Source organism: Salvelinus fontinalis, chromosome 7 (genome assembly GCF_029448725.1).
Source record: "Salvelinus fontinalis isolate EN_2023a chromosome 7, ASM2944872v1, whole genome shotgun sequence".
NCBI classification, from domain to species: domain Eukaryota; kingdom Metazoa; phylum Chordata; class Actinopteri; order Salmoniformes; family Salmonidae; genus Salvelinus; species Salvelinus fontinalis.
Window position 1 is genome coordinate 28,957,731 of NC_074671.1, and position 13,803 is coordinate 28,971,533.

Consider the following 13,803-nt stretch of genomic DNA (forward strand, 5'->3'; position numbering starts at 1 on the left):
CTCCTTCAAGAGTTCCCACATAGAGTATGTGAGTTCCCACAAGAGTTCCCACAATATTCTATCTACAAAGTCAAAATGAAGGTTCTGTAATGAAGAAGAGGACATAGGCCTAATGCATATTTTTTGGTACTGTCCGACAGTGGGTCTATTTTTCTTAAAGGTTCAAGAGTGGCTTTCCCATTATTCCATCAAGCTACATATTAACCCACAAATGATCTTGGGTGACCTCAAAGTCCATATTCCCTCAGTTTATAACACAATACTTCTGCAAGATAAAATATTATCTCTAACGCACAACCTGTTTACAATTTGTTAGGCACCAATTTATCTTCGAAAGTTGACTACAAACCAGAAAGAGATTCTGAGCAATATGGAGTGTTCTGGAAGCTCAGTAAGCCTATTATTGAGAAAGTCCACAAAATTGTTATTGAATAATATGAATTAGAATTAATGCACGTTACTATAAAGGCAAAACGTTCCATGTCTGCTTTATTTATAATTGATAGATCACATGGCATTGCTTATATAGTAATTATATAGTTGGCCTATTGTTTGTGTTTGCGCTTGTCTTTTTGAGCATTGTCGTGTACATCTTCCTCAGTTTTTATGGTTGTCTTGTCATTGTCTTGTTTGTATTTCATAATTTTTGTATAATTTTGTTTTAAACCTCGACGGACATAGTATAAGATATCAGTCCTTTCCGCTCCTTGGGTTTTAATTTGCTTTGTTTATATGGGTTCAAGGTGCATTAACGTAATGTCAGCAGCCAATCACTGATCTGTTGTTCAACTCTGTCCCAGAGAATTATCAACACAACCCCTTATCTCAGCAAACATTTGCAACACACACACACACACACACAGAGAGACACTCACACAAACAGTCATGCAGGCAACATAGACAGACAGCCACTGTTGCACAGAGAGAAGGTAAACACTAAAGAGAGGTGGGTTAAAAAAGAAGAAGAAAGAAAAAGAACAACAAGAACAAGAGACGTTGTTTGTTTTGCAGGCCGGAGTAATGGAGATATGTAGTACAGTGATGTTAGGAGCCCTGCTGGTGGTTCTACTGTGGTTGTTCATGCTGAGGAGGAAGAGACACGTCCGTCTACCTCCCGGACCACGCGGCCTGCCACTGATAGGCAACCTGCTTCAGATGGACAAACATGCCCCCTACAAGAGCTTCGTCAAGTGGAGTGGTGTTTATGGGACAGTGATGACAGTGTATCTGGGGACCCAGCGGGCCGTGGTGCTGGTGGGGTACGAGGCGGTCAAGGAGGCTCTGGTGGACCAGGCTGAGGACTTCACAGGACGAGCTCCCATCCCCTTCCTGGTCCGAGCTACCAGGGGATATGGCCTGGTCATCAGTAACGGGGAGCGTTGGCGCCAGCTGCGTCGTTTCACTCTGACCACGCTAAGAGACTTTGGGATGGGCCGTAAGAGGATGGAGGAGTGGATACAGGAGGAGAGCCAATACCTCATAGACAGTCTGGACGGCACTAAAGCCATGCCCTTTGACCCCCAGCCCTTCCTGAGTCGAACCGTGTCCAACGTCATCTGCTCCCTGGTGTTCGGCCAGCGCTTCGGCTACGAAGACGACAAATTCTTGCGCTTGCTCAACATCTTCACGAACTTACTGCGCTTTGGAAGCACCGCCTGGGGACAGCTCTACAACATCTTCCCCTGGCTGATGGAACGCCTGCCTGGTCGGCAGCATGTCATGTTCAGCCAGGTGGACGAGGTGAGAAGCTTTGTGATGAAGAAGATCCACAAGCACCAGGAGACCATAGACCTAGGCATCCATAGAGACTTCATAGACTGTTTCCTCACCAGACTCAACCAGGAGAAGGATGTGTCCTCCTCTGAGTTCCATTATGAGAACCTGGTGTCCACAGTGTTAAACCTCTTCCTGGCAGGAACAGAGACCACCAGCACCACTATCGGATATGCACTCGTGCTTCTCATCAAATACCCTGACATACAGGAGCACGTGCAGCAGGAGATCGACACAGTGATTGGTCGACACCGCGTGCCTCGAGTGGAGGACAGGAAGTCTCTCCCCTTCACAGACGCTGTCATCCACGAGGTGCATCGATTCCTGGACCTCGTCCCGCTCAACCTCCCACACTACGCTACCAAGAATATCTCATTCAGAGGGTACACTATCCCTCAGGGCACCGTGATCCTTCCCATGCTCCACTCTGTTCTGCGAGACAAGGACCACTGGGCCACGCCAACAACCTTCAACCCCAATCACTTCCTAGATATGAGCGGAAACTTCCAGAAGAACCCTGCTTTCTTGGCGTTCTCTGCAGGTAAGCGCGCCTGTGTGGGGGAATCTCTGGCTCGTATGGAGATCTTTCTTTTCCTGGTGTCTCTGCTGCAGCGTTTCTCCTTCTCCTGCCCTGGAGGACCTGACAGCATTGACCTCAGCCCAGAGTCTAGCAGCTTCGGTAACATGCCGCGCCGTTACCAGCTCATAGCTACCCCCCGCTGACCAAGAGGGGAACTGCAGCTGCACCACAGGAGGAAAACTCAGGAGGAGGAGGTGTAGAGATGAGGGACAGGTGTTTTGACCAGATAGTAATGCAATGGATGCTGAGGATTCAGGCTAGTGTAATCTGATGAGTTGGAAGCTGATCCAGGTAGCAGTGTATCTTTCACTTGATCAGTTTCTTTGTGTCTAAGCAATGAAATGTGAACCAAATAAAAAGTTAGTAAATGTTCATTCGGCCTCCCTTTTTGCCTCCTTTCTCTGAAGCCTGTAGATATCAATGTATGGTTTGTTTTGCAGGATTGTAGGGAAGCCAAATGCTCCCTTTTCCTCTTGTGTCTATCTATAATTCAATTTAGCTAATGGGCAGCACATGGTTGGTAGGCCCTTAAATCAGATGCTCCATAACGTGACCACTCCGTGTCCCTGTCCCACTCTCAACATCACTCTGCCACTCAGTCACAGAGGCCAAGATGTTTCCCATCTACATTCAAGCGCGGTGAGTTCTTACACTTTATGCCAGGCAGGGACCCAGGTGTCACTAAAATCAATAGTCTCGGTTTGTGGAACTGGCTGGCAGGACACTCCTACATTGTGTTGTATTGTTTAGAGAACAACATCTAGAGAGCTACAGATCAACTGTACACTGATTGGGTGCAGTCAGTTCACTGTCTGAGTCACATGAGACAGAAATATCCCACATTTCTAGAAACTTTGTTAGTTTCTATTTTGTTTGACAAGGCTATTGGTGACTGTGGCCTACAAGCTGAGGTCAAAACCAGACAAATGTAATTTTATTGTTACATTTAACTTAGCTTCTTCTTTTGTTTTATTTGATCTACTCTGGAAAGGGGGAGTGCACATTTGTTGAGAATGTTCTTGTGATGCGCCATATCTGTCAAATGTGGTCTCTACCAAAGTGCACTGTAATGGGTGTTAGGTAACCTAGCGGTTAAGACCATGGGGCAAGTAACTGAAAGGTTGCTGGTTCGAATCCCTGAGCTGACTAGGTGAAAAGTCGATTGATGTGCCCTTGAGCAAGGCACTTACCCATAGTTGCTCTGGATAAGAGTGTTTCTAAATAGAAGAGGGAGGTGGTGGAAGGTTCAACTACTTCATTAAATATTTGTATGACATTTTGAGATAATAGATACAGTTAGATCTTAAATAGCCTACTCATTTGCATTCGGTGGTGGAAAAGTACCCAATTGTCATACTTGAGGAAAAGTAAATATACCTGTAATAGAAAATGACACAAGTGAAAGTCACCCAGTAAACTTCTACTTGAGTAAATGTTTAAAAGTATTTGGTTTTAAATATACATTTAAAAGTAAATGTAATTGCTAAAATATACTTAAGTATCAAAAGTAAAAGTATAAATAATTTCAAATTCCTTATATTAAACAAACCAGACCGCACCATTTTCTTATTTTTTTTCCTTCATTTACGGATAGCCAGCGGCACACTCCAACACTCAGACATCATTTACAAACGAACCATGTGTGTTTAGTGAGACCGCCAGATCAGAGGCAGTATGGGTGACCAGGGATGTTTTCTTGATAAGTGTGTGAATTGGACCATTTTCCTGTCAAAATGTAATAGTACTTTTGGGTGTCAGAGAAAATGTGGGGAGTAAAAAGTACATTATTTTCTTTAGGAATGTAGTGAAGTAAAAGTAAAAGTTGTAAAAAATGTAAATAGTAAAGTGCAGATACCCCCAAAAAACGAATTAAGTAGTACTTTAAAGTATTTTTACTTAAGTACTTTACACCACTGTTTGCAAGTAGAAGCCATCAACCCTAACCTATAGGTTATGTCAGGTGAAAATAGACATGATCCTGCCGTTCCCTGCTTTCTGCAGAAAGGTCCGGATGTTGTCTACAGTGGGCGCTACTACTCTCTTAATTAACGGGAATGTTACAGTTCCATGAATGTTCACTGTAGTGGGCCAGACTTCGATACTTTTGCACCAGTTCAAAGTTTACACAACTCTTTTTCAGAAGAGAACAAAAACAAAACAAATATAAAGCTGCCTTTATTTGCACTAAAGTATATAGTTTCATTCTATCTCGAATCATGTATTATTTATTTGCCTATTTTGTGTTTTGTTCCCCTTCAGAAATAACAAAAACAATCTTTGCCTGAATGTATACTGATCCTCCTCATAAGTTGTGAGATAACCATGACAGGGAGTGACTGTATCGAAATGTACAGGATCTAATTATTATTAATAATAATTATGTAATTGTAATTAATGTGTAGATAACCTCTGGTGGGAAGAGACAGAGGAAGAGGCGAAGCGAGAGGAATAACTGGGCTTCTCCAGCAGGTGGCGTTTTATTGTTTTGTTTTTTCTCATCAAGCGGGGAGTTTTGTATGGAGGTCAATGAGTGTCGAATTTGGTTAGCAAAACATTTTCTGGGTTATTTGCAACGTGTGGGTTATTTGATCGAATAGACGTTTCGTAATGCTTAGGTTGTTACGACTGTACTGAAATAAGTAGGACACGTGACATCCCGGCAACTTTGAGAAGAAAAAAACACTATATCGGAGTTCTGCCTGTCGTTCACACGCGTATCTGTCCTCTCATTGGTTAGAATGATCCCACCTGATCTTGCCTCGTCCCGACTGACCTCCATTTAGAGCGGCTACTTGAGTATCTGGTCAATATTATGAATAATCTGTGGTAGAGAGCAACATTTACGCAGCTGTTTATTTTGGAAGGCATCTTTCTTATCCCATTTTATATTCCTCTGCTAATTATCTGGGTTCACTGATTATTGGCTGATCTAAGGGCATCTATGCATTTGTTGCTCTCAATACCCAAGACTGAGTCTCTTTGATATGATACTGATCATAGATCTGCGCTTATAGGCAACTTCTTCTTAGAACCATAGACATGAACTTTTAAGCTTAGAACGCTTTTGGACAAATTTCATATTCACAAATGTACACCACATTTCATTAACTTGGAAAAAGAAATTGAACTGTATTTTAAGACAATTAAACACTCTGTCAACAAAAAAGCTGTTAGATCGCTGCGCGCACATTTATAACTCTAAGGCACTGCATCGCAGCGCTAGAGGCGTCACTACAGATCCTGGTTCGATCCCGGGCTGTGATCGGGAGTCCCATAGCGCGGCGCACAATTGGCCCAGCGTCGTCCGGGCACATTTACATTTTCATTTAGGGAGGGTTAGGGGAGGGTTTGGCCGGAGTAGGCTGTCATTGTAAATAAGGTCCTTGTGTAATATTCTTTATATATAGTTGTGTTCGTCATTTATTTTTTTGTATTGATTTGTTGTAAATGATAAAAATACAAAAAAAGAAATCAGGCACAGAACGCGCTACTTCCTGACAAACCAATCAGACACTCATGACCGACAGATTTCGCGCGTGCGCTTTCCGCACTTTCGGCTATCAGGAATATGGCAGCGTCCTGAGCCCCGAGTGAAGATAGCGCAATTAAGCAGCTACAGCATCGGATTGGGAAAACAGAAACACAACAGCCTCGCACATTGGAGGGTGGGGGTTCAGGGTCGGAAAATAATCGCATCTGGTAGCGAACATACAGGTAATTTCATCTGCGATTGCCACAATGCACAACTCCTTTCCTTCATTTTTGAGCTCCATAGACAGAGCCCTTGCTAAGCTAGCTAGCTAGGCTTACCTAGCTAACTAGGCAGCTTGCTAGTTTCCCCCTTTTGCGAAAAAACACATCCAGTTAAAGTGTGTTGATAATAAAATAAAACACTGTGACACTTCTAGGTTTCGCTTATTGTCATGATATTTACAATGTTCATCACGGGAATGGCCATTTCGACTCGTCTTTACTCCGTCTAGAGACTCCTCCCAACTTGGCCCGCTCGAGCTGCACTTGAATGTGGCCCTACTAGCCGCTAGCTTGCTACCCAAGCAGAGCCAGATACACAGCGGCTGCCAAACAGGGTGTGATCAAAGTGAGTCGGCAGTTATTTTATAGAATTGTAAAAACCCATATATACATTATTTTTCATTGTGTCTGCGAAAGCATTTACCTAGTTAATTTTTCTAACGGAAGTTACTTGTCAACCTATAGAGTGGTTTTCGAAGAGCATTGTTTTGGTCATGACCCAGTGTGATATGTACTGTGAAATACATTTTCAAGTTTTATTAGTCGTATGTACAGGACACATGGTATACACCGACCAACGAAATGCTTACCGAGAAATGTATTTGGCAGTCATACTGTGAATTTGAAAGCAGCATCTACATCCTCAGGCTGACTGCGCTGTGTTGTGGTTGTCATGCATTCAATCGGATTTCTTGTGCCCCTACAGCTACATTAAATAATGTAACTTTATTTATGGAAAGCAATTCCAGGAACAATGCTCATTATTCTGCTGTGTTATTAGTATGTGTAGGTGATTTTACTTCCTAAGTTAGTTGCGGTAACAAATGTGGGGACTAATATCTGTCGATCAAATTTGTTGTAGACCGAACGAAGGTAATCTAGGCAACTCCATCCACCCATTAACCGAGATTGAAGTTTTGGAAGTAGCCTTATTATTGATTTTTACCAGCACTATCAGTGCTCAATCAGACACATAATAAGACTAATGTCCGCTACGAAGGCTGAGATCCATAAGGCCTAGGGGGGCAATTCCACGCTAACAGAATGATGCCGAGACTAAGATTCTTCACTTTAAAATGTATGTCAAACAAAAACCAATCATTGCAAAGTTAAACAAACCGTACAACTCTATGCACAAGGACTACTTTTAACAATTTCCACAAACCGTCATTCGGTTACCAAACTTTGCATCTGCATTGTTCTAAATCTGTTTTTCTAAAATGTTCAGTGGACATTGTTAAAAGTAGTCCTTGTGCATAGAGTTGTATGCTTTGTTTAACCTTCAATGTTTTTTGTTTTTATACATACATTTTAATGTGAGAAATCGGTATCATTCTGATACCAGGGAATTGCCCTAGTCATTGATTGCATGGACGCTATGTAACGATAAAAAGACCACAAGACCCCTTTCCCTAAAGTTATCAGTTGCAGCAATATTACCAACTTATAACATTTTAAGAACACTAGTTGAAATGTTGAGGCACAGAATTATCAAACGTCAAGTGTGTGAAGTTAGACATTTCTTTCTCAGTAGCAGAGTGCTATTATATTAGCTGTCACTAGCCAGGTTTCCATACAACCTTTTTGTACAAGCTTGATGGAAATAGCACATTTTCTGGTAAACTTTCCAAATGTCGACAAAACAAAATATGCTAGACAAAGAATATTTTTGTGTCGGTAAAATTTATAATGCAATAAATGGCAGGGGAAACACTTTTATGAGCAAATATTGATATAATAACCGTCATATCGAAGTAAATTGGAGTCACACAATGATATTGCGTGACTCCAATATTGTGAACACCAATATTGTGGACCCCAGGAAGAGTAGCTGCTGCTTTTGCAACAGCTAATGGGGATAAATAAAAAAATATTGTGTGGTCCTCCCACTACGACATGATGATCGATGGTTGGCTGCCGTTTGACAAATACAAATCATCTCGCTCTTTTGTCTATAATAATCTCATCATGTAGGTAGCCTACCCGCACTGTATCTGCCAGTTGTTTGCTAGAGGACACGTGCCAAGACCAGAGTGGGCACATTCACTATATAACACAATTTGTTTTTTGACAAAACCATCAGAGATGAAAATGCGATGGAAACCCATAACTTGTTTATTTTATTTGATACATGGGATTTTAACCTCAAGTAATTTTTCTATGCACTACATCATCACACAACGTTTTATCCGCAACAACTACATTTGATGTGAACACATCTCTGGTGTGAAAATGCGCAGGTTTTTAAAAATGCAGATTTCAGAATATTTGCATGTAAATCTGTGTTACACCGCGCTCCTGGCGTGACAACTGTTCCTTTCAGACAAATACGATTCAAAGATGTAAGATTTGACTCTTTTTATTCCCATTACTATTACATAATTCTGTGTTAACTGCCACAGGTATCTTAATCCTGTGCAGAACTTCAATGATTTAGTGTTATTGTGCAGTCACATGAGAGCAGGTTACACAGTCACCCAATGTTCAGAAAGGCTCTGCGTAGTCAGCACTGTTCACTCACTGCTTGGAAACCATATGCGGCCTCACAGGTCGTGTAACCCCCCCCCCCCGCCGACTGTGAGGTGTCCGTGCAATCCTTTTGCAGCTCTGTCTTGTGTGTGTGTATACCATCCATTGGCAATCTAAGGAACAATTTTCTTCAGAACCAAATGTCCAACTACTTTTCTCTATAGTTCTTCCTGGTCCGAGGTGGTTTATAACTCTGCAGCAATTGAGCCACAGGAAGAGTTGGGTAGGGCCATCACATGACCACATCCTGGAATCTGGGCGTTCTCTTAATACCCCTCATCACGGTAACAGAATTAAACTGCATGGCCTTTGAGTTGAGAGGAGTGCAGGTCACGTGGTCACATCGATGCCCATCGCTATTATAAAATTCCATCCGTCTGGGCTGGATTAAATTAATTAGGTGGAAGGGTTTGATGCATAAAAAATCATGTGCTCTGATTCAGAACGGTTTCTTTTGGTTTAGATGGCTCTAGCACTGGTTCTCTTTCAGAGGAAGATTGATGACTAACTTTAGGATTAGTCAGCTAGCTCCTGTCTGGTTTGCTATAGGCTGTGTCAGTGGTGAGTCAAGAGGGAAGAACACCCATCATATACGTTGCCTAGGAAGTTTGTATGATACAGTTCTCCGTGATTTCATCTTTCCGTTAAAGAAAGGTTCGACTCGTCGTCTCTTGGGGACACACTGGTCTTTCATAAGGACTTATTTTGTTGCCCCTTGCTGCAGGCTGACATGGAGAGGAAGGAAAAGAAAAGTCCCTTATTTCCAGGAGGATCTGAGCAGAGTGCTGACAAAGGTTCCCCCTGTGACACTGACAGTGCAGTGGCCAGCAGAGAGAGGTTACTACTGCTCTCTGGGCACGATTTACTACTAGTCTACTACTACTGTCTCACTGTACTGTTTGTTTGTTTGTTTGTATGTCTGTTAGTTACTACTAGTTTTTATCCACTGACTTTTTCTGTGATTTCGTGTGACTGTAGTTACATTCCAAAGAGGCCTAGGTCTAGTATTCTCAACAGAAGTACTGAAAATATGGAAACCTCTGTTTGCCGTCTCAGTATGACACATGGCCAGTGTTTCTTTTTCTAAGGGAGTCTTCTGCTACGAGTCCAGTTTAGTGTATATAAATATGGAGGTTTTTTGGGGTTAAATCACAAGAGACTTTACAGAAATTATGTCTGAAAAAAACAGTCCCCTCAGGTTTCATTGTTTTGGCATGATCAATACACTCTCTTGGTATGCTATGCTGACCGGCTCAAAGGCTACGTTTTATTTTTGCAATGTTGTTGACCACTTGCATGCAGTTTCGGTCCCATTTTGCTGTGTTGGCACTATTTCCCCAATGCCTGTAAGTAGGCTATGCCCCAGTCTACACTGAGTGTCTGTGAAAATTTGCACACAGAGGCTTTCAACGAAGAGGGGGAGAGAGATGAATGGAAATTGTATGTGAAAGTTGAGGACATCTACAGTGACGCTGATTCTAATAGTTGCTGTCAGTCGGAGTATCACGTCTATCTGTTGTGTTGATTCCACTCTAATTTGCTTTTCAACACTGTTTATTCTGTGTTTAGCACCACAGAGTTTGCCAGCGACGAGACAGGACTCTCCCAGCCAGCACAGGGAGTGTCAACAAGGATTTTCACTCGAGGTGTAGAATGTGACCCGCCAGTGTGAAGTGTGTATGGCAGGTTTTTTGGACAGTGTGTGACATAATGTGCAGTAATGGAAGTATTTTAAGCTCAGGCTGGGTTCTGCCTGTGACTTCTCAATAGAACTAAGCATCTGTTTATCCAAATGCCTCCACTCCACTCCCAACTCACGTGACTACTTTAAGATAGCAGTATGAGGGGAATCCATCCCTCTCATTGATCTGTGCTCTTCACGCATAATTGAATTAGCAAACCGTAGGCCTAATTTATATGCTTGCTGCCATTCGCTCAAATGAAAGTTGCCTGGCGTCCAATTCCACTGCTCTGACCTGTATGTACTCAATGAAGAGACACTAAAGCGGGACTGTTAAAAGCCCATTTCATAATCTCTTTGTGTCTCTTACCCTGACCTTGTTCTCTTGTGTTGCAGGTCTTGCCAGAAGATGAATGTCATCAAAGACAACAGAGACCTGGCCTGTTTCTACACCACCAAACACTCCTGGAGGGGAAAGTAAGAGCCACGTCATATTCTAACGTTCCTTTCCCTGAAAGACCTCCCATTGATACTGATAACATTCGTTCAACCAATGAAATCCTTTCTCTCTCCTTGGGGCTGGTTTGCTAGGCTGAGTTGGGTAATTACTCCTAACTCCTTCACTAGTCAAGTACCATAACTTCTATATGCATCTCTGCTTTGTGAAAGATAGCTTAGTTTTCTTGATGTTCAGGTCACGGGCAACTAGGTAATGTCAGGTCCGGTACATTCCCTTCTACTCTTTATCGTTCTCTACCATTCCACACGGATCCTAGTTGTAGGCCTAGCAATCAGGCAGCAGGACAGACACACTGATGTCAACACCAGAACAAAGGGAAAGCACTGAAATCCCTGACTCAGTGCTTCCATTGTGTGTGCGTTTCCTTCAATGGGTGGCAAGGTATACACAAATCACTAGTGTCAGATTCTCACTAACCCGAATGTCTCTGAAATCCCAATACCTAGATAACGCAGGTTAGACTGCACTCGTGATCTATGACTTAAGGTCCATAAGTACAGCTGAATGGTAACAACCATGAGATCATGAATCAATGGGATCTAGGTCTATATACTATGGAAAGGAAAGAGCAAATGTTACTAAACAAACTGGTCCCATCCCTTTTCTCTGGTAGACCTCCACAGAGGTGAGACATTGAGCAGTAGACAACAACAGGACCACATTACCGATACCTGCTTCCTAAAATAGCTTTATCCCATTAAGGCAGCCATTGACTGTGGTAACTTTAGCAGTAGTGCTAGAGCGTGGATTAGCCACGGGCAGGGTTGAGGGCTTCATAATATGTCATCTTCTACACATCCTCTGTGTGTGTGGGTGTGGACACTGTGAACTGGACAGTCAGTGAGTGAGGCCAGGGCTTTGACTGGGAGGTCAAGAGAGAAGGGTTTTGTGTATTACGTAATGTTGTTGCTCCTCTTCGCTCCCTGTGGCGCATAAGGCTGAAGTAAGGTCCTTTGCGGCTTTCTTAGCTTCACCCCAAGACAGTTTTTTTTGTTTGTATAGCCTACAGTGGCCTATTTGCTGTGGCTTTATGGAACTTTATGGTACGCAGCCACGGTACCAGAATGCAAAGCCGGGCTTCTCTACTGTGAACACGGAACATCTGCCAGGGGGCCAACCTTAATTACAATCAACCTTGATTAGCCTGCACTCTTTACTGTAAGTCCCAGCGTGAGCAGCACTTTTGTCCTTTTAATCAGAACCTCCTCAGTCCTGAAGTACAGTAGAGAGCAGGTTGAGGAAGAAGCTAGCTACAAGCCTCAGTAGAAAAGGTTCACCACCGATTACACAGCTTCAAAGGGCTTTTTCTGATGTGTGTGTGTGTGTGTGTAGTAGTATTTTCCTCTCCCACGGCTGTGTCCCTTCTGTAGTCTTAGTCCTTTTGAATCCTGTGACTCTTGGCATCTTAAGGCTCTATTAGACTTGGCCCCGGCGTGGCAAACAGGCTGCTCAATGTTGTGGCCACACAAAGGACCTCTCTCAGAGCCATCGCTGCCTGGATCGTGGACCGTCAAGAATCTCCGCTCCCCTGCTGCCATGACGAATCTGCTCTGAGCCGGGCGCAAAGGATTCACTCTACACACACACAGACCACATCGGTTACGTTTAGGCTACAGTTTACACACACTACTTACACAACACACGGCTGCTAAAACCAGTTTACCAGGTAACTGGTTTTGGCAGCCATGTGATTTGTGTAAGAAGTGTGTTTGGCCAGTGGCGATTTCTGAAGGCCTCAGGTCCTGGTTTTTCTTTATTGGATTGTTCATACCTTGAAAGTTCAAGCCAAGGTTATGAGGACAAGTGCTTGCCAAGATAAGTGTTGAAGTTGTTCTAGGCTCATACTTACCTAATGGGATCTTAATGAGGATCTATGGCAGTGTGGTAGTTAGCTAGCTGGTGTTCAACCACTAGTCTACCAATTAGTTTAGCGTCACTTAGCCTAGCTTCACTTTGCTTAGCTTAACCGCAAGTGAAGGAGTGAAGGCGCCATTACTCAGTAATCTGATTGACTGACTGCTTCTTTTGTCATCTTCTGACTCAATCAAGGCTCAGACTACAGATCTCATCCTTTATGATAAAGCAGAATGGAGGCTTCTGTCCAAAGAAGGGCTTTTGTTAAAATGTCAATGTGAAGTGCCTTCAGAAAGTATTCATACCCCTATACCTATTCGACATTTATTTTTGTTGTTACAGCCTGAATTCAATATTAATTAAATGGATTGTTTTTACCCAATATCGCATTTAAATAAGTATTCACACCCCTGAGTCATACTTTGTTGAAGCACCTTTGGCAGCGATTGCAGCTTTGAGTCTTTCTGGGTAAGTCTCTAATAGCTTTCCACACCTGGAATGTGCAACATTTGCCCCATATTCTTTTCAAAATGTCTCAAGCTCTGTCAAAGTGGTCTATAGCCCCAGTCTCTGCTAATCTCCAGTGCCATACAACTCTCCTTCCGTGGCCTCCAACTGCTTTTAAATGCAAGTAAAACTAAATGCATGCTCTTCAACCGATCGCTGCCCGCACCTGCCCGCCCGTCCAGCATCACTACTCTGAACGGTTCTGACTTAGAATATGTGGACAACTACAAATACCTAGGTGTCTGGTTAGACTGTAAACTCTCCTTCCAGACTCACATTTAAACATCTCCAATCCAAAATTAAACCTAGACTCGGCTTCCTATTTCACAACAAAGCATCCTTCACTCATGCTGCCAAACATACCCTCGTAAAACTGACTATTCTACCGACCCTCGACTTCGGCGATGTCATTTACAAAATAGCCTCCAACACTCTACTCAACAAATTGGATGCAGTCTATCACAGTGCCATCCGTTTTGTCACCAAAGCCCCATATACTACCCACCACTGTGACCTGTACGCTCTCGTTGCCTGGCCCTCGCTTCATACTCGTCGCCAAACCCACTGGCTCCAGGTCATCTACAGGTCTTTGCTAGGTAAAGCCCC

At 43.0% G+C, this 13,803-nt stretch overlaps 2 protein-coding genes across 10 annotated transcripts in view; both read left to right on the forward strand.

Annotated features, from left to right (window-relative positions):
• The first annotated feature begins 840 nt into the window (after positions 1-840).
• Positions 841-2,727, forward strand: LOC129859345 (cytochrome P450 2F3-like). Its single transcript, XM_055928992.1, has one exon. It carries the CDS (start codon positions 1,021-1,023, stop codon positions 2,494-2,496), a length of 1,476 nt encoding a protein of 491 aa, XP_055784967.1. The 5' UTR covers positions 841-1,020; the 3' UTR covers positions 2,497-2,727.
• Positions 2,728-5,882: 3,155 nt separating this feature from the next.
• Positions 5,883-13,803, forward strand: part of LOC129859346 (dnaJ homolog subfamily C member 13-like) — a 54,939-nt gene continuing 47,018 nt past the window's right edge. For 3 of the 9 annotated variants that reach the window (XM_055928993.1, XM_055928995.1, XM_055928998.1), the window contains exons 1-2: positions 9,335-9,472; positions 10,713-10,793. In XM_055928993.1, the coding sequence (XP_055784968.1) occupies positions 9,366-9,472; positions 10,713-10,793 (188 nt within the window). In that variant the 5' untranslated portion in view covers positions 9,335-9,365. Of the gene's footprint in view, positions 6,068-6,336; positions 6,453-9,333; positions 9,473-10,712; positions 10,794-13,803 lie in introns of those variants that run through there. The other 6 variants (XR_008760150.1, XM_055928994.1, XM_055928996.1 and 3 more) reach the window with 4 other exon arrangements.